Here is a 27,888-nt window from a genome sequence, read left to right as displayed (position 1 = left end):
GATGCAGGTGCTGAATCCCCCTACGCTACACCCCCAGCCTCGGATCCCCTTAAAGACATGGTCCCTGCACCCCTACCTCTGTAAGTGACAAATTGCCCCACCTGGTGACTGAACTCCTCTGACTGATTCACCCGAGCACAGCCCAAAGTCTGTTTACTGAAGAAGTCCTCTCTTCACCCCCACTGAGTCCCAGTCCCTTGGAGACACCAATCCACCCGCTGAGCCTGGATCCCGTTAACTGAGAACCCTGTGATTCCTCCCCTCCCCGCATAGCACACTACTGACACACCCTCGCCCCAGCTCCTACAATGCCTCCCCTCCACCCTCACCCCAAATCCCTTCCAGTGAGACCCCATCCCACCCACAATGCTCTGGAGCTTCAGTCCCTCCCTGGCAGTGCCAGCCAGGACCCAGATCCTGCTGACCACCCCCCACCAGGCCTACCCCAAGGCACCCAAGCCCCCACGGAGCCTGTGGGGCCCGAAGACGCTGCGGCTGCACCATCCATCCCAGCCTGCCGTACTCACCCGCTTATAGATGTCCTCCCGGCTGGCCTCATACTTCTGCTGCATGCGCTCCTCCAGGAAGTAGATGCGCAGCTTGAGGCTGAAGTTCTCCTTCTTCAGGTCATTGAGGTGCTGGGACAGAGTACGGTAGCCGTTAGACATGGTGGGTGACCCATGGAGGGGGGCATCTCCGCATCACCCCCCTCACTCAGGGGACATTGCCAAGGGAAGGGAATGAGCCAAGCCCCTGGGAAGCTGCCCCAGCCCACGACGGCCTACGGAGACATGGTGGGGAGGCTGCAGCACTCCTGGTTGGAGCCTCCCCACAGCTCAGCAGCTCCCAATGGGTGCAAGAGTGCAGCTCGCTTTCCTTTTTTACCTCCAGGAGATATCTGTGGAATCCCTGGCAGGGGAACATCCTGCATGGACAGACACAAGTGGTGTAACCTGATCCGGACAGCGGCCCTAGCGACTCCACGTCCACCTCCCAGCCAACTGCAAGCCATTAATGCGAGCCTGGGGCCTGGCCAGCAGAGACCCGCACAGGAGGGGAGAGGGCAGCTAGGAAACGTGATGAGGATGCAGCAGGGAAGGGAGAAGAGAGAAGATTCCCCACCAATCCCTCAACACCCCATTGTCCACCAGCTGAATCTCCCAAGGGTCTCCCCTCCCCGCTCCCAGAGCCTGGCCCCAGCCGATCCCATGGGAGACACAGGTAAAGGCCATGGGCAGGTTCTAATTGGTGTCCTGCTGACCTCTCTTGTGCAAGGTGCAAAATGCAAGGAAAGGATGGGAGAGAAAAGAGCCATTTACCCCAACTGCAGGACCAGGCCAGTGAGAGGCAGGATGACAGACACCCAGAGGGCACCACAACGTGTGGCACGCGATAGACCTGGCCAAGAGAGAGCTTTCAGAGCTGCTGGATAGCAGCAAGGCTAATTCCCACTCGGTGAGAGCCCCTAGGGAACAGCCTTGCCCCGCACCCTGTGTGTGCAGACTCAGATCTCCCAGCGCAGCACTGAAAGGGCACCAAGGGCTCCCACGGAGCTGCAGCCAGGGATGTCCCTAAACACCGAGCCTATGTGTCTGCCAGCCATTTTCCAGGAAGGAAGGCAAAAAGAAAAGGCTTTTCTCCAGTGTGGAAATACTGAAACACCCCCCATTCACCCACCCCATGGCTGAAAGGCAGAAGATCAAGGCTCCTATTTTGAACCTCCAGTGAGAAATGCAATCAGAGCCAGGTTTAGTCAAAACACAGGACAAGAGTTTAAAGTTCAAAGCCTTGATATTACAGTCTTTAATTCTTAATTGGCCCCTAAACAATGATATGAAGTAACTACGCATAGTCACACTGCAGCAAAAACCCCTGTGCAGGGCTGCAGAGAAGTGTAAGTGGGCACTGGGGCTCCGCACAGAAACAGGATATGCTTCCTGACAGGGCTGCGCTTTGCTCCTCCCTCTGCCGGAGATGTCACTGTGCACATACAATGGTATTTCATTCAGAGAAGGGCAAAAGTTATCCCTCTGCCGGGGGCTGGCGTGAGCTTTCTGCAGAGGGCAGATGATTTGGGGGTTATTTTTTCAATGCAGGTGGCAAACAGAGTGATTTGTTTTATTGCTGCCTTGGGGTCAAATTGGGCATTTCCCCTGAACACAACTGAAGTGTGATAGCACCCTAAGAAAGGTTTCAGAGTAGCACCCATGTTAGTCTGTATTCGCAAAAAGAAAAGGAGTACTTGTGGCACCTTAGAAATGCATCCGATGAAGTGAGCTGTAGCTCACGAAAGCTTATGCTCTAATAAATTTGTTAGTCTCTAAGGTGCCACAAGTACTCCTTTTCTTTTCATCCTAAGAAAGACACAGCTGATGCAATCCATCTCATGTGTTAACAACAGCCTTCCTTTGAAGGTTCTATGATTGTTTTCACAACACATGCAGTGTTGCCAACGATTGTTATTGTACCATGGTCTCACAATATTTGGGGTTTCCCTTCAAGCCCCAGCCCCCAGAGCCCAAGTGACTTAGTGAGAAGCTCAGCTGTCTTTTTTTTTTTTTTAAATACAAGTTTCCAGTGCTCCTGGCTGCAGAGAAAAAGTGAGCTGAGTATTCCACGAAGGCACAGAATCCAGAAGGCAAATAAAGAGAACTCTTTTTAATTTCATAAATTTTTTAAAACAGTCTCAGTCCAGGAGTGGGGACAGACTCCATTTTTCAGCAGTTGGGGTTGGCACTAATATGACATGTGCCTGCTCCACTATCTCCAAGTCACTCACGCACTGGAATCTCGCTTTTCTTTCACCAAGAAGTGCTCTGTGCCCGAGTTAGCTCTAATCTAACTCAGTTCCAGGAGGAAAGTGACTGGCTTCCTAAACCAGATCCCTATCTCAAGGTCTGGAAAGGCTGTGGCTGGGAACTTTGCTTTGCCTTCTCTCACCGAATGAAAACAACATGCAAGGAGCCCAGTCACCCTGCTGCTGCACCACTCTGTGCCATAGCTAGAAACTAGTGCATGTGGCTAGATTGTTGACTGGTCTGCCCGCACAATATAGTCCAGTATTGCACTGAATAAAAGCCATCTGGATTAGTTAACCCTATACTCCAGCAAATGGAACTAGAGAGTAACAGGGTTGGTGAAGCAGCTCTGCATTAGATCTAACCTATTTTCATGTGCTCCCTTAGCCCTTGGAGCCTCAGCCCCTGCAGGGCCCGAGAGAGGGTACTGCTTCCTCCCCCCACCCCAAAGAAAAAGAACAAAAATATTTATTGAACACTTCAGACTTTTCTGCATTATTGATAATTCTACCATTTCCATCTAGTAATGGACCAATACCATTGTCAGGATTCTTTTTGTTCCTAATATGCTTGCAAAACTCCTTCTTATTGTCCTTAACTTTGCTGGCCATAGAGGTCTCCTTGTGTCCCTTGTGTCCCTTATCAATTTTCTACTTTTGGTGGGGCGGTCACCCCACCCCCTGAGCAAAGGGCTGGAACAGGCCTTTTGAGCTGCACAGACCAGCAGCCAATCAATAAAGGCCTGTGGAGGGCCAATCAGGGGAAGGAAGAGGCAGCCAATCAAGGCTGGGGGAGGCCCTAAATAAAGGCGACCTAGCAGCGAAGAAGGCAGTCTCTCCCTGACTAGAGAGGGAGAAGGACAGGCTCTTGAAGCAAGGAGCTAACACCTTGGACAGAGCAGTGCTGGGCAGGTTTGGGGGAGCAGGAGAGGGCTCCAGCCCCATTATCTGCCAGGCTGCAGACCCTGCAACAAAGGGCCTAGAAGATGCACAGGGCCAAAGGGAAAGTGGCCCAGGGAAGAATAGGTGGACAAGAGGGAAACAAAGGAGGGCAGAAAGAGGCTGCCACTAGAGGGTCCCTGGGTTGGGACCCAGAGTAGCAGGTGGGCCTGGGACCCCCCTTATACTGTACCTGGCCATGGAAGACAGTGGCCAATACAGACTGCAACTTGTCCCTGAGCTAAGGGGCTAGACTTTGGGTTGTGGTTGGCCACTGAGGCAGGTACAAGTCCCAAAGACTACTGTTAACCCAAAAGGGGGTGAGTCTGGAGTAGTGGGCACTGCCAGAGGGCAGTGTCCTGAAGCAGACACCGCCAAGTGGAGAGCAACACGGGTCCCAGGGCAGCAGAACGGAAAATGGGCAAGACACCATGCGCTGAGGATGCTCCACAGCAGACAGAGCTAATTCCCAGAACAACTAGTGGGAGGTGCCAGCAGTGGTGAGTCTTGACCCTGTCACACTACTGGTCCTAGTTTATTTATATCTGTCTCTATCAACTTCCCCCTTAGTCTGGGTGGGATTGGAGCACAGAGCAGTTTTGTGGGAGTTCTGAAAGGGATGCTATTTCTGCAAGCTAGAGCATGTCCTCTGTCCCCCTGTCCAAGAGGAGTATGTCCATCTCATAGAATCATAGAATCATAGAATATCAGGGTTGGAAGGGACCCCAGAAGGTCATCTAGTCCAACCCCCTGCTCAAAGCAGGACCAAGTCCCAGTTAAATCATCCCAGCCAGGGCTTTGTCAAGCCTGACCTTAAAAACCTCTAAGGAAGGAGATTCTACCACCTCCCTAGGTAACGCATTCCAGTGTTTCACCACCCTCTTAGTGAAAAAGTTTTTCCTAATATCCAATCTAAACCTCCCCCATTGCAACTTGAGACCATTACTCCTCGTTCTGTCATCTGCTACCATTGAGAACAGTCTAGAGCCATCCTCTTTGAAACCCCCTTTCAGGTAGTCTCAACTGCTTCTCCCCTAGTAAGGAAATAACCCACTCCTGTAACCCAGTCTCTTCTGATCATTTGGAAACCACAACACTGCTCATTGAGCTGGCACAGGCCAAAGGCAAAAAAGGCTACAGACTCCTGAGAAGATCAAAGAGCACTGAGAGTTGAAGCCTCAGTCCCAACCAGCCCATCAAATAGCTCCCCACCAGCAAGCTTCATGTGGGTCCAGGAGGCACTTCAGTGCAAACACAAGCTGCACAGGGGCGGTGAAGATGAGGCTCAGCATGGTTGGGACTCCTCAGAACCACTATTATATGCTTCCAGCAATGGATGATGCCAGAAAGCAACAGGAGCTCACAGAGACGCAAGGGGAATTGGGACAGACCTTGATGAGATAAATAACACAAGGCCCTAAACAAATAACCTGAGACAGCAGAACAAAAGAGCAAGGTAGAACATCATATTAACTGTCCTGTTTGCAATAGGAATAACAGGCTGGGTCTGCAGTCCCCCATGTTATCCAGCCCTTGCACCTGCAAAGTTCCTATCGATATCAGGACAAGTTTGACCCCAGAGTGGGACTTACCTTCTCAAAATCTCGCAGGGTTTGGGTCTGCACTACAGGGCCCATCTCCAGGCCACTGAGGACATGAGTCTGCATTAGAGGGCTCTGCTCAATGCCTGGCAGAGTCTGAGCCGGCTCTGGGTGATGGGCCGTCTCAAAGTCTCCCAACGTGGGTGTCCACCTCGGGGGATCCTCATCGGAGATGTCTAGGGTCCCCTGCTCTGGTGTATCGTGGAGAACAGCTGGAAAGGGAGTACAGAGGAAATGCAGGTGAAGTGTCTGTTTCATATACACGCTTGGTGAGCAAACTGGATCATACCTCCAGATAAAAACTGCATCAAGCTGGAGTTAAAGCACCTATCAGTAATTTAAAAGTAAATAGCCATCATCTGAGGGTAACATTGCCTTACAGGAATGCTGAAGTTTTCCCACTTAATCATTGGAAACTCAAAATTCAGAGTCAAGGTCAAATTACAAAGCGAGGCTAATATATGAAGTTATGGAAATGCACTAATAAGGCACCCAAACAACCTTTACTCTTCCCTGGAGCAAGCCACAGATTTTAAGGTTAGAAGGGACCATTGCACTTTGACCTCCTCCATCACCCAGGCCAGAGAACCTCACCCTGGGATTCCTGCATCAGGAATGCCAGCCTCCAAACCTCCCTTGCTACCTCTCTCACGCATCTAGGCTTAGAGCTGAATTTGACACGCCATCGTTCATGCCAGCAGGTGTTTGCAGCATCGTGTGGGTACAACGTAAACTAGGTTATTTTGGGATCCAAGAGCTTTTCCTGTTGGTTAGGAGAAATTCCTAGATAACTGTCATGGCCATTTTAATTCTCTGAGGTTAATGTACTGGTACAGTGGTCATGCCATACCCATCTCCCAGTTACCCCATCAGTTTTTCATAAGGGCTTTACAAAGCCAACAGTCTGTTGCTGCAAAAACACCTACAATTTAGAGTAGCCCCTGTCCTGGCACCTCCAATCTTTGTCACCCCCTCCCTCAAGAAAAAACATTCTCTCATATCTCCCCTCACCCCCATTTTTCATTCTCTTTTTTTTTTCCCTTCGTTGTCCTCCTATATTATAAGTAATGGGAAGTAAACGAAAATAAAATGAGGTACCTTATTGGGGCAGGGGGTTGGGGTGCAAGTGCGGGCTCTAGGAGGAAGTTTGGGTGCAGGCTCCGGGCTAGGATGAGGGAGGCAGGCGGGGGGGCGGTGCTTACCTTGGGCAGCATGGCTCCCAAAGCGACCGGCACACCCCTCTGGCAGTGGGTCCTAGGCAGAGGGGGGCAGGGAGTCTCCATGCGCCACTGCCCACACAGCTCCCATTGGCCGCAGTTCCCGGCCAATGGGAGCTGCGGAGTCGGCACTTGGGGTGGGGGGCAGCATGCAGAGACACCCGCCCCCACCCCTTCCAGGAGCTGCAAGGACATGCCGGCTGCTTCCAGGAGCGAAGCAATGTAGAGGAAGGGAGGCAGAGCAGGCAGGGAACCACCTTAGCTCTGCTGTACTGCTGCTGGCACATCTCTGCCTGCCTCTTGGAGGGAGGGGGGCAGCAGGTCTCCATGCACTGCCCAGGGTAGGGGCAGAGCATGGAGCCACCTCCCCACCCCCGGCCAGGGGCTCGCAGACACATGCTAGCAGCCGGCCACTTCCAGGAGCGGTGTGGGGCCACGGCGTGCAAGCATCCACCAGCTGGGACTCAGGGGCAGGTTGTCAGATATATGTCCTGCATACTGGGCCACTGCACGGTCTGTTTCATGGTAAATCCGCTCCTGGGCTGGGGCACTAACTGAATGGCAGAGGTGGGTGTGAGAAAGTCCCCGAAAGGAAGCCAAAAGAGCTTCTTTGGCACAGAGTGCTGGCTGGCAGCAGGCTTAGTATTGTCAGCCAGTAACTCCCTGCTGTTGGTTGTTCCTACCATGCATTCTCTGTAAATAAACAGGATTGCACCAAGGAAACATTTGATTTGTATCATCAGTTTCTCCTTCTAAGGGAAACAACCCGACAAGACCCCATATATTGACTAACCACTCAAGCTAAAAGAGACAATATTATCTAGCCTTTGTGCTCATCCAGGAGTTGAAATGCTTTGTGATGGATGGATAAGGTTGTCTCAGAGTTCCTGGGTGGTTTCTCAGGGCATCACTATAGGGGTCAGTTAAGGCAGTTTACTTGACCTTCTCTGGATTTCATGGGCTTGTTTTGTTTATAACTACAGTAAAGAACAGAATTACCACACACATAGATAAACACAATATGTTGGGGAAGATACAGCATGGCTTTTGTAAAAGGAAATCATGCCTCACCAATCTATTAGAATTCTTTGAGAGAGCCAAACAAGCACATGGACAAGGGTGATTAAAAGGATATAGTGTACTTGGACTTTCAGAAAGTCTTTGACAAGGTCCTTCACCAAAGCCTCTTAAACAAAGTAAGCAGTCATGGAATAAGAGAAAAGGTCCATTCATGGATCAAAAGATAGGAAACAAAGGATAGGAATAAATGGAGAGAAGTAAATAGTTGGGTCCCCCAAGGTTCTGTACTGAGACCAGTGCTGTTCAACATACTCATAAGTGATTTGGAAAAGGGGGTGAGCAGTGAGGTGGCAAAATTGCAGATAATACAAAATTATTCAGAATAGTTATATTCAAAGCTGACTGCAAACAGTTATAAAGGGATCTCACAAAACTGGGTGACAAAATGGCAAATGCAATTCAATGTTCAAAAGTGCAAAGTAATGCACATTGGAAAAAATAATCCCAATTATACATACAAAATGATGGGGTTTAAATTAGCTGTTACCACTCAAGAAAAAGATCTTGGAGTTATTGTGAATACTTCTCAGAAAACATCCACTCAAACTGCAGCAGCAGTCAAAAAAGTGAACAGAATGTTGAAAATCATTAAGAAAGGGATAGATAATAAAAAAGAAAATTCATAATGCCAAAACTGAAATCCCTGGTATGCCCACACCTCACATACTGCCTGCAGTTCTGGTCACCCCTTTCTCAAAAAAAGATACATTAGAACTGGAAAAGGTACAGAGAAGGGAAACAAATTTGATTAGGTGTATGGAACAGCTTTCTTCTGAGAAGAGATTAAAAAGACTGGAACTGCTCATTTTAGAAAAAAAGAGATGCTTAAGGGGGAGATACGACAGAGATCTATAAAAATCATAAATGTTATGGAGAAAATGAATAGGGAAGTGTTATTTAGCACATCACAAACACAGGAACTAGGAGTCACCCAATGAAATTAATAGTCAGCAAATTAAAAACATACATAAGGAAGTATATCTTCACAGAACACATAGTTAACCTGTGGAACTCTTCATGGATGTTGTGAAGGCCAAAAGTATAACATGTTCAAAAAAGAACTGGATAAGTTCATGGAGTATAGGTCCATCAGTGGCTATTAGCCAAGGAGGTCAGGGACATGACCCCATGCTCTGGGTGTCCCTAAACCTCTGACTGCCAGAAGCTGGACAACGGGAGGGATCACTCCATAAATTGCCCTGTTCTGTTAATTCCCTCAGAAGCATCTGGCACCGGTCACTGTCAGAAGGCAGGATACTAGGCTAGCTGAACCATTGGTCAGAGCCGGTATGGCCATTCTGATGTGATTACATTACAGCATTCTTTCAGGGTTTTTTATCCTGAGCTCACTGATAGGAACCCTCAGCCTTACCCAAAGCGTCGAGTGTTTTGTCTGAAGTCATCCTCATGTCCTTGGCAGTTTGAATTGTCTGACAGGCACCGGAAACAGATCATCTTGGGGAGCCCCTGAGCTCTGCTATCCAATGGGACCAGCTGAGCCAGGCTGCTCTGCAAGTCACTGGTACCAGAGAGCCAGGAAGCACGGACACCTATGAAGCGTCAGGGGTTGGCATGGTACACAGCCAGCTTCTTATTGCATGTCCCTGCTTCCTCAGGCGCCATACCTTGACTCCGGCCCTGCCCCTGAGGCACTCCTGAAGCCCACAGGCCCTGCTGCAGGCCTCAATGGGCTAGCAGGAACCATACACACAACACAGACAGTACTAGGGTCCCCAGCAGCTCCTGGGGACTTTCAAGAGCCCACAGGGAAAGAAATCTGGGCCTGGGCCTGGAATCAAGGTCTGAACAGGGAGCCGGGAAGCAGGGGAAATGGTTGTGAGAAGTGCACTCGTTCCCAAGCCAAAGAAAGAGAACATGGGCAAGAACTCTCTCTCTCATGTACCAGAGCACCTCACACTCAGATGTATTTCCCTGGGGGGCAGGGTGAAAATCCCCATTGTGCAGATGGGAACCGAGGAACAGAGACACTAAATGACTTGGCTAAGTCACACAGGAAGTCTTTGTTAGGCCAGGGTGGATCGAGGTCTCTCAAGCCCCCTGCTAGCACCCTAAACCACTGAGCCACCCTTGCTCTCCTGTCTCATAAGGGTTATAATGGAAGATTGGTCACTATGCAGAGACAGAGTCTGCATGATCAGGTGACAACACATTAAGAGGAAAAGAGATCTAAAAACAGCTGGAGGGTAATGGAAGCATGAGTAATGTGCTGGAGTCTGTAAATAACTAGCTATCCCAGACCAACTGGATTGCTTTGCTGAGGGAATTACAAAGTTAGTGGATCAAGGCTACAGCTTACTCAAAAGAATAACACGAATTAGCTAGAATACATGTGCTGCCAGATGGGGTGGAAGCTGGCCGAATGAAGGAAGGGTCATTATAAATGGCCACAAATTGCGCTGGAGAGAGGTGACCAGTGGGGTAGACCAAAGTTTGCTGCTAGACCTCCAGTGCTAACTGGGATGGGGGACACACAGCACGCTCCTGACATTTACAAGGGTCTTGAGAGTGGGCGGAATGAAGAATACAGATCAGAGGTGCCCACACAGACAGCAGGGCCATGCCCGACCTGGGAGCAGGCCAGCTCTTCAGTACAGGGCAGTGCTCCTTACCTGTTACGTGACTGGCTCCGGGCACCATCTCCTTCCCGTCACCATCACAATAAGCCCTGCAGAGAAGAGCACATGGGGTGATGTCAATAGACAGCTCTGCACAGCAGGGCTGGGTTCCTAAGGCAGAAAGCTTCCCTTCTTTTACTGACAGAAACCCCAATAATGACCTGTGGCACTGTCCCCTATCCATAGAAACCATCCCGCCCGCCACAGATCCAGAGAGATCCTGATACAAAATCCCAGCATCACCATTCAGAGTGTCCCCAGCACCATCCTCCCCAAGTATCACAATACGGGGAGTTCCAAGCACTCAATGCATTCCCCATCCCACAGCACTATTGAAGCAGTTCTGTGTCCACAGCTCACTCTAGGGTTGTTCACGTCATGTTCAAGTAGTCCTGCTAGCAACAGTGCCCCGTTGTTTATTTCTGACTTTGGTTTAGCGTCTCACCGACGCTGGGAGCTCTGTCTGGGTTCACTGACAACAGACTTATCAGCCACCTTCTCTAGGCCTGTCCCGATGTGGGGCTTGGGAAAGCTCCAGCATGTGGCATAAATAGGGATGGCTCCCCAAGGAGAGAAGCCTGACATCTCCTAAAGGGTTAGGTGTTGTGACAGAAATGGAGTGATATACAACATTGTGGACACTGTAGGAGCTGCAATGTACAAATCTCAGAATATTTATACTTGGAGACATGCTGGGACCCACCAGACCACAGGGCTACAAACAGTTTAGAAGTGCTCTGATTACTGCAGAGAGGAGGCACTGTCAGCAGCTGTCTAGGGATTCAAGCTGGCACAAAGGGATGCAAAGGTTACCTCTGCACAGCAGTCGGAGAGGTGACTGCAGCCTAGGGCACACTTGTGCTAGCTTTGATCTAGGTAGCATGGCTAAAAATGGCAGTGAAAACGTGGCAGCCTGAGTAGTATAAGAGCCCTACTGTCAATCAAACCCTAACCCCGCCCCTTGACTCTTTAAGCTCCATCCCTTGACCCCTGCCCCCTTCACCAAAAGGCCCTCCCCATGGGGTATTACTTCCGGGGTCAAGACTGCCACATGACCGGAAGCAAGGTGTGTCATGTAACCCCTCTACCAACTCCTCCCACTTCCCTCTACCAATCAGGAGGGGTTTCACCCCTCTAGGACTGCCCCGAGAGGAGATTTGACCAATCAGGGCAAGTTCCGGAGGTGGGGTGTCCTCTCCGGAAGTGGGTCATGTGACCCCTCTAACAACTTCTTGCCCCACCCTCTACCAATCAGGATGTGTTTTGTCCCGCTAGGACTGGCCCCAAGAGGAGATTTGACCAATCAGGGCGAGTTCCGGGGGTGGGGTGACCCACCCGGAAATGATTCCTGTGACCCCTCTAACAACTCCTCCCACCAACCTCTACCAATCAGGCCACCCCGAGAGCAGATTTGACCAAAATAGGGCAGGTTCTGGGATGGGGTGAACCGCCCAGAAGAGGGGCGTGTGACCCCTCTGCCAGTCAGAGCGCAGCACCATCACCCCATAAGTCCCAGCGTTGGGCAGAAGAGGCCATCTTTTACCAAGCGCGCATGTTTTAGAAGTCGTGGAAACATGGCCTCCTTCACCACCCCCGTGAGAACTTTGGACTTTGTTTTAGCCCCGAGCACCTTTGGACTTGTGTGGAGAAAGCGCTACATCAGTGAGAGTTCTGAGGAGGACCCTTTGGCCCAACCATTGGTGGATACGGCGGAAACCGACCCCGAAACCCGATGAGCGTGATGGCCTCTTGTTGTCCAACCCCCTAGAAGTGGAAGGGGATCATGGCTTGGGGGAGTTACGGGCGGACAAGGTGAATGGAAAAGATAATGCTCAGGTAAATGAATGTTTAAGTGACGGTCGGGGGTGGGGTAGGATGGGGTGTGTAATGGGGTTAGGAACCAGGGATTGTGTAAATCAAAAACCAAGCAGGGGGGTGCTTACACTATTTCTTTTCTGAAAAAATCTCTCGACAGCTTGATGATGCCTTTCTAGAGGCCTTTGAGAACTTACACATCGGTAGCCCCGTGGGAGTAAATGTATCATGCATCAGCTGTTTTTGCACATGTCTGAGACACAGATCTCAAGAGGAAAAGGACAAAATGGAAGAATGAACCAGCACAGACTCCCTCATGTTAGAAGTCATGGTGTCCATTTTTACAGGCGGTTGTAAAAGGTTGTGTTAAACCAGGCGATTAATAAAACTTATTTAAATGTGTTAATATGAATGTCGTCCCCCACCCATACATGTGTTAGTAAAAGATGGTGCCAGTAACAGTCATGTCTCCAGGGACGGCTCTGTTAGAGAAAATATATTACACCCCCGGGGAAGTTGGGAGCTTTGGCGGGGGGAACCCTCTTTTTCAAGTGGCCAAAAAGCATAGTAAAACTTTAAATAGAAGACAGGTAACAGCTTGGCTTTCAGACCAGGATGCTTACACTTTACACAAACCGGCTCGAATACGTTTTAAAAGAAACAGGACCATTGTTTCAGATGTGGATGCGCAATGGCAGGCAGATTTGGTGGATATGCACCGGTTCTCCAAACACAACAGCAATTTTAAGTACATCTTAGCAGTGGTAGACATTCTATCCAAATATGCCTGGGCCTTAGGCCTAAGAGACAAGATGAGTGGTGAGGTATCCAAGGCCTTTAAAGCTATTTTTAGCAAAGGGCGGGTGCCTCAAAAATGACAAACCGATCGGAGGAAAGAATTTTTAAACAAACCTTTAAGCAGATTGTTAAAGTGGCATGGCGTTCAACATTTTGTTACTAATAATGAAGTCAAAGCAGGGGTTGTGGAGCAATTTAACAGAACTTTAAAAACTAGGATGTGGAGATATTTTACAGCCCATAACATCTTTCGCTACATCAATGTGTTACCTGACTTTATAAAGAGTTACAACCCGAGCTTTCACAGAACTATACATACCAGACCCGCTGATGTTAACCCTTCAAATTCTCTGAAGGTATGGAAAACAGTTTATGGAGATGGTTTTAAAATAAAACCGGTTGTTGCCCCTTTCAGAAAAGGTGATCACGTGAGACTATCTAAAACCAAAGGAGCTTTTGAAAAAGGTTATGAACAGACATTTACCGATGAGATATTCATAGTGGATGAAGCCTTAACCAGGGGTCAGAGACCTGTATACCGATTAAAAGATTACGAGGGTGAGACAGTTACTGGATCTTTCTACCCTGAAGAATTACAAAAAGTAAACCCCAAACGAGACAGGATTTACAGGATTGAAAAAGTTCTAGCTGAGAAAGGAAAAGGGTGAAAAAAGCAACTATTGGTGAAATGGTTGGGGTGGCCTGATAAGTTTAACAGCTGGGTGAAAGCTTCTCAGCTCTGTGACATTTAGACACAAACAACAAACAAACAACAAAAACAAACAAAAATTATTCCTCCTACAAAGACAGAGAAAATGAGCAACGGCGGGTTTTACATTACTTTGCCCAGCAACGCCAGCTCTGCAGTTTTTCTCCAAAACACCAGCTCGAACTTTACAATATGGCTAATTAAGCCCTTGGATCTCCCAGGCGCCTGGGAGGTGGGGTTAGTGGAAATACAATACCCACACAGCTGGAACACTATCAACGAAGACACACCTTTTGAAATCACCTTTGGAGATATGGCGTGGAGTTTCATCCTACGACGAGGTTATTACTCGTCCATACCCGAATTACTGGACCATATGAACAGTACCGTGGCTCGTCACCCCGGACCACCTGAGATGGTCATGAACTATGACCCCATGGGTAGAAAAATTAGACTTAAATCCGCCGATTTTACTTATATGTTTTCTACCAGCGGGAAGCTAGCTAACATTCTGGGTTTGGGCCCCAAACGCAGCGTCCAAAAATTCCCTTTCTCGGCAGACATTACAGGGGGGTTTAATTCCTTGTATCTGTACATTGATATCGTAGAACACCAGTTTGTGGGGGACTTTTTTGTTCCCCTGTTATGTTGTGTCCCCGTCCAAGGAAGGAACAACGAGTTTGTCACCATCACCTACGATAAACCTCATTACGTCCCTACCAGTAAACACCACATCGACACCATTACCGTTGAAATAAAGACAGATCAGAACAGAAACATCTCATTTTGCTTTGGCAAGGTGATCATCAAGTTACACCTGCGTCCCCGGAGAGAGCGAGTTTTCTAAAAAGCAAAACACTATTATGGCGATCCTAAAAAATTACGGCGATTCCAACATCTACGGGAACTATTACAAAGCCCAGGCGGGATATGCCCTTCCTGGATATCATGGGGCCCCCGTGATGTATGGGGCAGGTGTGGGTGAAATATTCCGTAGCCTCTTTCGAAAAGCCGTACCGCTTTTGAGGCGGGGGCTAGACATTATTAAACCCCACGTAAAAGCTGCCGCTCAAAACATAGCTAAAGACGTGGTAGGTCATGTCTCCCGCGCTGTTCTGGAGAAGGTGGGGAATACAGCTTCACAGGAAGGATCGGGACTGATGTACATTAAAAGGAGGAAGAAGAGAAAGAGAAATGCGTCATACCCGCGATGAACAGGTCCCCCAAAACCCTTTAAAAGAAGGGCTTTGACCCGCAGGGTCGGCCATAAGCGAAAGTCCAAGAGGAAGCCAGGGCGAAAGAGGTGGCACCTTGATGTAGATGCTTTTCTCAATGCTGGTCTGCGTAGGGGCTATTTGGAACAAGTCTAGTTCGGATTTGGTGCACTCTTCAGACCCGCAGTGAACAAAAGCCATGTTGATTCAAATATATCTCTTTTATCAGGCAGAGAGCCTGGACTAGCCTGGACCCCAGCGGAGGCTGCACAAGCCTTCCTGGAACTCCGCGTAGGTACTCACATTGCCCCATGTGGTGGTCTAGACCCCCCATCTTCACTGCTGCTTTTAGCCATGCTAGCTAGATTCCAGCTCATGCGGGTGTGCCTACCCAAGCTGGAGTCACCCTACTCCGAGCTGCAGTGTGGACATACCCAGGCCCCATGGAATGGTGCTTTCCCAGTCAAGGGAATGACAAGAATCAGGGGGAAACACCGATTGCATTGAGCCTGCTCCATTATTTTAAGATCTGTTCTCTCTCAAATGCTTTTGTTCTAAACAAATGCTAATTAAAGGAAGCTGTTGGGTCACTAATTTTCACTGTCCTGTCCTGGAGGGAGAGAATTGCAGAGTCTGGGCATACACCAGACCTGCTGAGGTACTCACAGTGGGCTGAACCCAGCTCCTGCTCTGAGAGTGGCAGGATCGCCTGACCCCACCCTGAGAGGTGATGGCCAGAGACCCCATGGGGTGCTCTCGGAGACACCAGGAGGGCTCAGAGGTGCAGTCCACCTGATAACCGGGACAGGCACTACAATTAAGGTAAGAGCTGCTGCAGCTGAGGCTGTCGTGCAAGAGGAAGAAATTCAGGTCCTGATCCCACACTGAGTGCTGTGCGGGCAGACCCCTGAGCCCATGCAGTGTTCACTGCAAAATGAGGGCCTTGGCGCATGGGGCTGGGTCACGCATTATGGACTGGCTGCAATTCACGGAGATTCCTCCTCCGTGAGCCGGCTGAACACCCAGCGCTGCCGAGTTTGCAGCCTGCCTAGTCCTGTGCACGGCAAGAACCTTCTGCCTTCAGTTGCTTATAACTTTGCTAAACCGTAACCTTGGGGGCTGAAATGTGCCACATTTCGGATCCGCTGCAGCTTTCCATTTATTGCTGATACGTTTGATTTTCCAGCGGCTCTGCCGGTTTTGAGAACTGAGATAGAGGGGCAGGCAGGAGGCAGCACTGCCAGTGTTTACAAAGGTTATCTGCAACCTTTCCTTAGAGACCTCTAGCAGCTCAGGGGTTGAGAGCAGGAAATTAGAAACCTGGCAGGGATAGGAGGACAGGTCTGGGATCAGAGCCGCCTGGGTTTTTTGCTGCTCCAGGAAAGTCTGTCCAGACCTGGCCAAATTACAAGCCACAGAAAAGTGTTTATGTGTGTGGTCCCTAATCCCATGAGGGGCCCTGTTTGGTGCCAGATGATAAAAGTGTACGGACAGCAAAGCCATTGCGGGTAGATGGCAGAGTCGGGATGGAAATGGAGGTGCCCTCAGGACAGAGTCACTCTAGACCCATGAGCAGCTTATATTTCCTCCACTCAGACTTGAGTGGGTCTGTCTGAGCTGCTGGCAAAGAGAAGAGAAATCCAAGCCCCCCTTGGGAGGGGAGGGAGGAGGGCACAGAGGACTCCTCCATAGCAGGGCCGGCTCTAGGATTTTTGCCGCCCCAAGCGAAAAAGATTTTGGCGGCTCCCACTTTTTTTCGTGCCCCCCTGGCTCCGCCCCAAATCCCCAGCCCCACCTCCACCCCTGGGCATGCCGCATTTCCTCCCCCACATTGCTTCCTGTGGCTTCCCCCTTACAAGCCCCCACCCTAGCTCACCTCCGCTTCACCTGCTCCCCTGAACACACCACCGCTCCGCTTCTCCCCACTCCCTCTCAAGCAAGGGAGAGGCAGCGCATTTAGGGGAGCAGGCAGAGAGGAGGGGCGCAAGGGTGGGGGGGAGCACAGGAAGTAATGGGGGGGTAGACGAACCGCACCCCGCCCCAGCTCACCTCCGCTCCACCACTGTCGCCTCCCCCAAGCATGCCGCTGCTCAGCTTCTCCTCCCTCCCTCCAAGGCTTGCCGCACGAAACAGCTGTTTGGTGTGCAGCAAGCCTGGGAGGGAGCAGGGAGAAGCGGAGCGGTGGCGGCGCGCTTAGAGGAGCAAGTGGAGGCGAGCTGGGGCAGCAGGGGCACATTTCTAGGGGCAGCACGGCCAATGCCGGAATGCCGCCCCTAGAAATGTGCCGCCCCAAGCACCTGCTTGTTTTGCTGGTGCCTAGAGCCGGCCCTGCTCCTGAGGAGAAACTGCTGCTACCCATCAGACTCAGCCTTCTGCCTTTTCTGCATCACTACATTAACCTCTTCTGGCAGCACGCCCCACCTGCATGGTGAGCTCTGCTTCTTCCTCATTTGAGGGGCCCTGCTCAGATGCTATGCGAGCACTAACACAGAGCACGGTGCTGGCCCAACCCCCCAGCGGGGCGCTTGTGCCCAAGGCAGTCAAGCCCAGTGGAGGTGCATGTGTCCTGGTGAGCAGAGCTCATGCACCCAACAGCATGAGGCTGGGCTTGTGGCCTGGCTTTGATACAGAACCAAACACTGCATTGGAAAACTTTTCTGCAGGAGGAATCTTCCAAAGAAAACATGGCAGGCTCCAAGCGGAGCTACCAGTGACCTGATGTCCCGGGACAGAGACACACGGGAGTCACTAACTTCCTGCCTGTTTGCATATTCCTTTAACAAGCCCTGTGCTCCCAGGGCTGGGTGGGATCGCTGGGTGGGCAGTGGAAGGCGATGGGGTCTATTACAGCTGGAAGGGCAGCAGCTCCTGCTGGCGCTCAGGATTTCTGCCTTGGCCAGGCCGGCCATTGCACCCATAAGCGCTGAGTTACGGGATGGGAAGAATGAATACACTCGGGGGATGGATTTCTTGGGGGCAGTGAGGATTGGACAGTTGGGGACACAGGGGAACCCCTCCTCCCCAATTTATGGTGGGGGACACAGAGCTGCTGCCTCCTCCATGGAAAGAGCTGGGGAGATCCCCCAACCATGCCCTATTTCCCAATGGAGAGAGAGGTCAGTAGATGCTGGGGAAGTGGGCCTGCTGCTCACCCCTGGAGACTGCAGGGTACAGGACAGAGAAATCTCAAGCCACTGGCCTCCCACCAAGAACAGGGCATGCCCCTTCATGCAGCCTCACTCCGCGTCTCCACTGCAGAAAGAGAGACTGCTACCCAGAGCGATACCTGAGACCCAGCGCTAGAGACAGCAGCAACCTGCATGGAACTGGCAGGGTGGAGCCCGAGTTGCAGGAGGGAAAGATTAGGAGGAATCAGTCCACGTGCACATGGTCGGCAGCCTGGCTGCAGCTGCAGCATCTCAGTAAATAGATCTCTTGATAAAGAGCCAGTTTCATTTCAGAAACAAGGAGTCCTTTCATGCTATTGCCCAGTCGGCAGGACGTCAATGAGTGCCTGTGCCTGCACGCAGCCACAGACACACCCCACTCCTGGCTCGTCCCTACCTTTGACTGCTTTAATTTTGCAGCCCTCACAGTCGCCTAACACAGCGTCACCACATCTCTTAGGCTAGATTGGTTTTGGAGAGAAGAAAGGAAATTGCATGATGTGGACTCATTGGCCCAGCCACCCCCAGACCGCCCTTACCTACACAGGCTGAGCTCCCCTCCCATTAGGTCACCATCCATGCCTATGCAAAGCCAACAAGGGACGTGGCTCTGACCTGGGAGTGTCTTAACTTCCCTTTGCACAGGTGTAAGTGACTCTGCAAAATGCAGGGCAGTAGGGCCCGTTAGGAGCTGCCCTGTGTACCTCCGGAAGTCACAGGAGAGCTCTTCTCCCCCATGAGTTAGGAGCTACGAGGCAGGAGCTTACGCAGGGCGCTGCTTCACCTGTCAGACGCACACACACGCAGTGTGACCTTCCCCAGTTCATGTACAATTCATGAGCTGAGGAAGAAAGCTCCATACCAGAGGTACTGCACATGCACAACTCTTATAAATCCCACAGCAAAGGTATACACAGGAAATCAATGTAATTGATTATTTACCAATTAAATAAATACACACACACACACCCCAACAGAGAAGGGAATGTTCATCACTTTACACGGCACTAGACAAGTACATAGGCAACGAGCCCCCAAAAGGAGAAACAGCATTACAATTTACTAAGCTAAAGCACATTAGTAGGGGAATAAAAGAGAAAAACTATTTGCCTAGCAGCTGCAAAAGGAAGAAATTCAAAATGAAACTAGGATGAAATTCACCCTCATGTCCAAGCAGCTGATCCATGCATCTCCTCTCAAGCCAGGGCTGATGCAGTAGGGTCCCTGAATTGGGGTGAACTATCTTTCATTTACCACACACAAAGAGAAGTTAGCATATTTTATGTTTTTATGTTTCAGGAAGGTTTCCATGACTTCACTGCTTCGCATCCAGAAACTTAACATGCGGGAACCAAAAGAGAGACAGAGAGACAAAGCAGGCTGCTCCTTAAAGCAGAGCAGCACAACTCAGCCACCTTGCTCTTTGCAGACTGCCTGCTGAAGGCCCAGATTACATGCTTCTCTACAGAGCCCCTTAGCCTGCAAGCAGGCCTGGGAAACACCTTACACTTAAAGTGATAGCTAGTCATTTTAACCCGATTCTCAATACACCACAAACTGCACCCTTAATGAACTATTTGACGAATCAAGAAATTAATACCACATCCCCCCCACACACAGTTTGAAACGTTTTACCACACTGTCCAAACTGTAACACAAGAACCTATACAGAGGTAGAGAGCATACTTAGCTGAGACCAGTTTTCTTCCACTGTAAGGGAGGATAACTGGAACTAGGCAAAATGCTAACTGTAGGGGGGCAGTTACCCCGCTCCGGTGGAAAAATCTAGGCTGATTGGGGAAGCAGCCACAGCTGGGGCCATGCCCAATCAGGCAACAGCTGGCCCTATAAAAGGGCTGTGAGCTAGGAGCTAGACAAGTCTCTCTCCAGCCTGGGAGGGAGAAGGACATAGCTGCTAGGGGCAGGGGCAGGGGCAGGGGCAGGGGCAGGGGCAGGGGCAGGGGCAGGGGCAGGGGCAGGGGCAGCTGGTCCAACCCCGATGATGATGATGATGATGATGATGATGATGAGGAGGAGGAGGAGCCATTACAGGCTGCAGTTTGTCCCATTAAGAGGGGGCTGGATGACAACTGGCAGTAGCCACTGAGGCAAGGTGGGTATAGAGGGTTGGGGATTCCCCTGGCAGGGGAGACCCAAAATGTGGGGGCACTACAGGGAGGCAGCACCTGAGGTAAGGGACACTGGGGTCCGGGAGGGACATGGGGGCCTGAGGCAGGTGAGATATCGGCCAGAGGCGGATGTTCCAAGACTGGAAAGAGCTAATGCTCAGAACGGCCATCAGGAGGCACCACACCAGTGAATCAAACAACCTGCTTCACTAATGTTCATAGATACTAAGGTCAGAAGGGACCATGCTGATCATCTAGTCCGACCTCCTGCGCAGCGCAGGCCACAGAATCTCACCCACCCACTCCTACGAAAAACCTCACCCATGTCTGAGCTATTGAAGTCCTTAAATCATGGTTCAAAGACTTCAAGGAGCAGAGAAGCCTCCCTCAAGTCAACCATGCCCCCATGCTACAGAGGAAGGCGAAAAACCTCCAGGGCCTCTCCAATCTGCCCTGGAGGAAAATTCCTTCCCGACCCCAAATATGGCGATCAGCTAAACCCTGAGCACATGGGCAAGATTCACCAGCCAGATACCCAGGAAAGAATTTTCTATAGTAACTCAGATCCCATCCATCTAATATCCCATCTCAGGGGATTTGGCCTATTTACCCTGAATATTTAAAGATCAATTACTTACCAAAATCCCATTATCCCATCATACCATCTCCTCCATAAACTTATCGAGTAGAATCTTGCAAAGAAGACATGATTGACATCAAGCTAGAGAAACCTCCTGAGCAGCCAGTAACGGAGAGCGGCTGCTCCTGCTAAAGTGCCCGTTGTATAGCAACACTTTCCCTGATTGGCCAGTCTCACTGAAGAGCATCACTTCTTATTAGCTAGGCAAACCTACTTTTTGTGAACTGAAGAAACAACTAATCAATCTACTAAGTGAGCGAGCTCCCTGTTAGCTGGTGGGGGAAGAGCCCTGGCTGCCCCTCCTATTGCATGGTATGAGCCCTGAGTGCAAAATGAATGTTATGTCCTCTTTTAGTTGTTGCACTTTGGCACCATGGTGCCCTTTACTCCATCCCACACCTTGGGCCTATCTGCAGAGGTGTATTTTCCTGTGAATGCAACAAAAAAGCTGCCACGATAGGGAAATAAAGCTGGGGGTTGGTTCTCCACCTCCCTAATTGCCTTGCATCTTAACCAGTTTTCCTTCCACTCCAGTAATGTTTTCTCTCCCACACCCCATTTCCTTTTTTTATTTTTTCCCCTTCAGCGGCTTCTCCTTTAAAACTAGTCGCAATTTGATTTGGCGTTGCCTGTTTTGAGAGTTGAGGGTGATCTGTTCTCCATGTCTGGCTTCCTCGAGAGGGTGCACAGTACAAGGTTCCCAGTCCTTCCCTCCTGTGGTTGGTCTTAGCCAATTCCTGAGTCTTCTCTTTTGAGGTTTGGGAGAAGGAGCTTCCCAGCCCTCCTCACTTCCCACATCAGTGTGAGAGCTGAGCCCTGGACATTCTACTCCCAATCTGCTCTAGCACAATCCACTGATCTTGTTTGCTCCCTTTGTCCTGTGGTGGGTAGAATTCCCCAGGATAACTGGCTTCAGTTGGATTCTTTGCCCTGGGGAATGTCAGCTGCAGGGGAGGAGGGTAGACAGACTTGCTGCAGCATCCAGTCTCTGTGGGAGAGCCTGCCTGACTTCATCTGGTGATGACCTGGGCTCTATCTGTAGACTGGAGATGGAATCTAGAATTTATGCCCAGGATGTCAGTATTAGGACTGGGCACCCCAGGTCCCATTCTGGTTCTCTTCACCTGCAGACATACAAGGAATCTCCTTTTTCTTGTGGAACATGCACAGCCTACTGTCTGCTAGCCAGACATAAGATACAAGCTGCACAGTTACTAGTTATGCAGAAATGGGGCTTGCACTGCAGAAGTGGCTCAGTCCAGTGCCAGCAGCTCCACCGATGTGGTGGAAGGGCAGCTGAGCATCTCATATTACACTAGGTGACAGCAGTTTTACTTTTACTTTTAACTATCTAGTGTGTTACCTATGAAATAGAACATGGCTTTAGGGGAGAGGGATAGCTCAGTGGTTTGAGCATTGGCTTGCTAAACGCAGGGTTGTGAGTTCAATCCTTGAGGGGGCCATTTAGGGATCTGGGGCAAAAATTAGAGATTGGCCCTGCTTTGAGCAGGGGGTTGGACTAGATGATCTCCTGAGGTCCCTTCCAACCCTGATATTCTATGATTCTATGAACCTGATAGATCTTTTGCCCCCACTGCTTCCCTTGGAAGGTTATTCCAAAACTTCACTCCTCTGATGGTTAAAAACCTTCGTCTGATTTCAAGTCTAAACTTCCTGGTGGCCAGTTTATACCCATTTGTTCTTGTGTCCACATTGGTGCTGAGCTTAAATAATTCCTCTCCCTCTCCTGTATTAATCCCTCTGATATATTTATAGAGAGCAATCATATCTCCCCTCAACCTTCTTTTAGTTAGGCTAAACAAGCCAAGCTCCTTAAGTCTCCTTTCATAAGACAAGTTTTCCATTCCTCGGATCATCCTAGTAGCCCTTCTCTGTACCTGCTCCAGCTTGAATTCATCCTTTTTAAACATGGGAGACCAGAACTGCACACAGTATTCTAGGTGAGGTCTCACCAGTGCCTTGTATAACGGTACTAAAACCTCCTTATCCCTACTGGAAATGCCTCTCCTGATGCATCCCAAAACCGCATTAGCTTTTTTCACAGCCATATCACATTGGCAGCTCATAGTCATCCTATGATCAACCAATACTCCAAGGTCCTTCTCCTCTTCCGTTACTTCTAATTGATGCGTCCCCAATTTATAACTAAAATTCTTGTTATTAATCCCTAAATGCATAACCTTACACTTCTCACTATTAAATTTCATCCTATTACTATTAGTCCAGTTTACAAGGTCATCCAGATCCTCCTGTATAATAGCCCGATCCTTCTCTGAATTGGCAATACCTCCCAGCTTTGTATCATCTGCAAACTTTATTAGCACACTCCCACTTTTTGTGCCAAGGTCAGTAATAAAAAGATTAAATAAGATTGGTCCCAAAACCGATCCCTGAGGAACTCCACTGGTAACCTCCCTCCAGCCTGACAGTTCGCCTTTCAGTAGGACCCGTTGCAGTCTCCCCTTTAACCAATTCCTTATCCACCTTTTGATGTTCATATTGATCCCCATCTTCTCCAATTTAACTAATAATTCCCCATGTGGCACGGTATCAAATGCCTTACTGAAATCTAGGTAAATTAGATCCACTGCATTTCCTTTATCTAAAAAGGAACTTTTTCAAAAAAGGAGATTAGGTTGGTTTGGCACGATCTACCTTTTGTAAAACCATGTTGTATTTTGTCCCATTTACCATTGACTTCAATGTCCTTAACTAATTTCTCCTTCAAAATTTTTTCCAGGACCTTGCATACTACAGATGTCAAACTAACTGGCCTTTAGTTACCCGGATCACTTTTTTTCCCTTTCTTAAAAATAGGAACTATATTAGCAATTCTCCAATCATTCGGTACTATTCCTGAGTTTACAGATTCATTAAAAATTCTTGCTAACGGGCTTGCAATTTCAGGTGCCAATTCCTTTAATATTCTTGGATGAAGATTATCTGGGCCCCCCGATTTAGTCCCATTAAGCTGTTTCAGTTTTGCTTCTACCTCCAATATGGTAATATCTACCTCTATATCCTCCTTCCCATTTGTCATGCTACCATTATCCCCAAGATCCTCTTTAGCCTTATTAAAGACTGAGGCAAAGTATTTGTTTAGATATTGGGCCATGCCCAGATTATCTTTAACCTCCACTCCATCCTCAGTGTTAAGCGGCCCCACTTCTTCCTTCTTAGTTTTCTTCTTATTTATATGGCTATAGAACCTTTTACTATTGGTTTTAATTCCCTTTGCAAGGTCCAACTCTACTCGACTTTTAGCCTCTCTCACTTTATCCTTACATGTTCTGACCTCAGTTAGGTAGCTTTCCTTGCTGATCCCTCCCATCTTCCACTCCCTGTATGCTTTCTGCTTCTTCTTAATCACCTCTCTAAGATGCTTGCTCATCCAGCTTGGTCTACAACTCCTTCCTATGAATTTTTTCCCCTTTCTTGGGATACAGGCTTCTGATAGCTTCTGCAGTTTTGATTTAAAGTAATCCCAGGCCTCCTCTACCTTTAGATCCATAAGTTCTTCAGTTCAATCCACTTCCCTAACTAATTTCCTTAATTTTTGAAAGTCAGCCCTTTTGAAATCAAAAACCCTTGTTGCAGATTTATTTTTGTTAATCCTTCCATTTAGTTTGAACTGAATTAGCTCATGATCACTTGAGCCAAGATTGTCCCCTACAACCATTTCTTCTATGAGGTCCTCGCTACTCACCAAAATTAAACGTTTGCATGTTTCCAAAGCTACGTTCCTCTTCACTCGTGGAAGCTCCTGGGGAGCTAACCCGAACATTAGGAGGTTCCTAGACCTAGATCACTCCTGCATTCACCAAAGCATCATGCTATGTGATTAAAACACCAGGAAGAAATGAAGCACACAAATCAAGGGATTGCAAGAGTTAAGCTGTGATAGCAATATTCCATTTTTGGTACTTTTTATTCCTATTAGCCCTGCAGAGCCAATGCACCGAGGGTCTGTCTTTGTGGCAAAAAAAGGTGCAACATGTAGAGCTGGGGAGAGCTCAATTATGGTGAAATCCGACTGGAGACAATTACCAGGCACAAGTAATTCTTCTCGGGGTAGCTAGTTGCGCTCAGCCTAACTCCTCCATGTGGCATTTATCTCAACTAGCTATATCAAAGTAAGTCCTAAAGCACTGTGCCCCTGCAAGTTCAGGGTCCTATTTCCAGCTCAAGGAGACGTACTCAGCTAGTCTTCATCGAGCTAGTGTGGTAAAAATTCAGAGCAGCCACTGCAGCGCAAGCAATGGGAGCGGTAGCCACCCTGAGGATGTACCTTGCGTCTCCGATGGGCGCACACTTACCATCTCACCGCTCGTGCTCCACAGCTACAGTCTAGTTTTAGCACCCAAGCTCCAGGAGAGTTAGCAAAAAGAAAAGGAGTACTTGTGGCACCTTAGAGACTAACAAATTTATTAGAGCATAAGCTTTCGTGAGCTACAGCTCACTTCTGTCTCCTCACTGGGCACTGCCCACCCAGCTCCAAGGTAGATACAGTGTATACCCATAGGTGCCAACTCCATAGGTGCTCCAAGGCTCAAGCACCCACTGAAAAAAATAGGGGGTGCTCAGCACCCGCAAGGCCGGATTAATCTTTTGTGGGCCCCGTGCTCTGCCCCAAGGCCCTTCCCCCACCAGCCTCTTTCCCCCAAGGCCCTGCCCACCACTCTGCCCCGAGACCCCACCCTCGCTCGCTCTCCGAGGCCATACCCACCCTCAGTGGGAGAGGCGGTGGTGAGGAGCAAGCACCCACCAGCAAAAACAAAAGTCAGTGTCTGTGGACATATCCACAGCCTGGGCAGGCTGGATTCCTACTTGCCTACTTGCTCGCCTACTGCCCCAGCCCTACTGTTCACCATATCTCCATCAGACAAACCCACTGACAGCACTGGGGCTCCGCAGGGAACTGATGGGCTCGTTCAAAGACAGCGGGGTTGCACAGATGTCCACGAGGGGCTGGCGAGGCCCTGCTGAGCTACACTTCACCTGGGACTCTGCTGAAGGAAGGAAGGATCCCATTCAGCTCACAGCCTTTGCTACATAGGGCCTTTCTGGTCAAACATTTCCCATCATTGCTGCCTTGGGCTCAGCTCCCTCCAATGGTCGCAACAGCGAGAGCTCCAACGGTGACAAGGCAACAGAGGCTGGAGCGTGGAGACTTGCTCTAAGCAAGGTCAGACAAGGTAGGGAGAGATTCTCGACCGGGGCAGGGGAGAATTCCCCCAGTGCAGGAGCAGTACATGGCACAGGAGCCAGGAGGGCAGGGGCTAGTCAGCACAACTGATGTGGCTGGAGTGTTTCCACCCATCTTCCACTCTAGGTGCAATACAGAGCGTTGGACACAGAGGATGCAGCTGAGAGACACGCAAAAACAGCTTCCTCCTGTTCCATCCCCAGCGCCCCACCAACGCAAGCCTCCAGCCCAACTCCTCCCCATTCTCCCTCCCATGCAAAGATTAGCAGAAGAGGGGGCTGGGACAAGCATGGTCTCAAGGTTACAATCGAGGCTCCAGTGAGGCCAGGTGGGAAGCCCGTTTCACAGCCACCCACCCCTCCCGAAGAACACCCTGCACCAGGGGATTAAATGGGCGATCCTTAGCTTACCGGCAGTGCAATTGTCTATGGCACTCAAGCTGAGGCACAACCAGACCTAAACATGACATGTCTGGTCTCATTTCCTCACGTCACTTTCACCCCTACAAATCCACCTTCTTAAGAGCCCTCTCCCCCGCAGCCTTCACGCCTACTCCCACTCCTCCTGGGAGCCCATAATGGATCAGTGCCAACCTTGGACACTACATCTGTGCAGTGCTATGGCTCTCACTGAAACAGAGAATTAACGCTTTCCTGGGAACTTTCCCGTGCCCACTTTGTCTGCCTTGGAAAGGTCCCAAAATAGCTATGCCGGAATAAGAGTAAACCCACACAGGGCTTACAATGAAATAACTATCCCAATCAATGCTCAAGAGTATGCCAGCGCTTAGAAACTAATCCACAAACTTTATACAAGGATGGCTACACCCGCCACTGAAACAGCAGCCAGGGCTCTGAAATGGAACCTGCCAGATGTCAGCCAGCCCAGCACTTCCCGAAGCATCTACATGTTCCTTTGGTCACCCATCCACCAGCTACTGATCCCGACCAGCCCAGGTAGCCAGTGAGATCTGGCAGCCTCACAGCTTCAAGTATGACTTCAGGACACCAAGCACTACCTTATCTGACTTGTCTATGGATTGGCCTGGGGTAAAATGCTGCGTTAGGAGGAGAGGAGCTTTGCTGGTGACACAAATGGTTCTAACGGGCCTGCCGTGCTAGCCCTCTGTCCAGTGCACATGGACTAGAGCTAAGGTGCATGTGAACTGCCCACGGGGAGTGTGTGATGCAGCCAGCAATGGGGCTCCCACCCACATGGCATGCTGTAGGGGGCAGCACAGCCCGGGATGGCAGGGTGAGGCAGAGAGGGATCCCAAGAGCCGCTCTGGCAGGCAGCCTGCATGGGGTTTGCACAGGAAAGTCACATTTACAGCCCATCTGTGCTAAGTCAGCTTAGGGAGGCGAGAGGGAGAAGCTAGACCAAGCACTTACTTTTTCCTTGTCACAGCCCCTTCCATCTTGCGGCCCCTCTGCTTGCTCCTGGGGACAGCATCTCACCGACCCGCGTAGGGAGAAGAAGGGCCCAGGGGTTTCTAGCTAAAAGCACAGCATCTCCCTGCAGAGGAGACAGTCTCCTTCCTGCCTGGTTTGGCGCAGAGAGTCTCTATCCGAATCACAGAGCACAGGCTGTCCCAAAGCAGCACACCTTGGAGCAGGCAGACTGGGAGAGCAGCTGAGCACAGAGGACTCGCACAGACTCCCAGATGACTGGCTGGCACGGGTTTCTCAGCACAGGCTGAGCTGTCAGCTCTGCCAGAGGTGGAGCCTTGGACAGTCATCAAACAACTGCACTAGCACTCTGCGTGCTGTGCACAGCTACCCCCCAACCAGTGCAGAGCAACAAGGATTCCATTGAAGGGGAGCAGGACCCGAGGCGCCTGGAGCCCACGGCATTATGCAAGCTCCTGGGGTGGAAAGCACAGCCTCCAGCCCTGCGAGTGCAGAGCTGCGAATGCTGCC

General features: G+C 50.0%; 1 protein-coding gene across 1 annotated transcript in view; it reads right to left on the bottom strand.

The window, feature by feature from the left end:
* LOC119860648 (myomegalin-like) overlaps positions 1–27,542 on the bottom strand; it is a 142,516-nt gene extending 114,974 nt beyond the window's left edge. Inside the window, 4 exon segments of the mRNA XM_043491179.1 lie at positions 528–638; positions 5,329–5,549; positions 10,265–10,320; positions 27,361–27,542. Of these exon segments, the coding sequence (XP_043347114.1) occupies positions 528–638; positions 5,329–5,549; positions 10,265–10,320; positions 27,361–27,386 (414 nt within the window). The 5' untranslated portion in view covers positions 27,387–27,542.
* Between the last annotated feature and the right edge of the window lie 346 nt (positions 27,543–27,888).

This window comes from Dermochelys coriacea, chromosome 8 (genome assembly GCF_009764565.3).
Source record: "Dermochelys coriacea isolate rDerCor1 chromosome 8, rDerCor1.pri.v4, whole genome shotgun sequence".
Taxonomy (NCBI): Eukaryota; Metazoa; Chordata; order Testudines; family Dermochelyidae; genus Dermochelys; species Dermochelys coriacea.
This window is presented reverse-complemented; position numbering and strand designations above follow the sequence as displayed.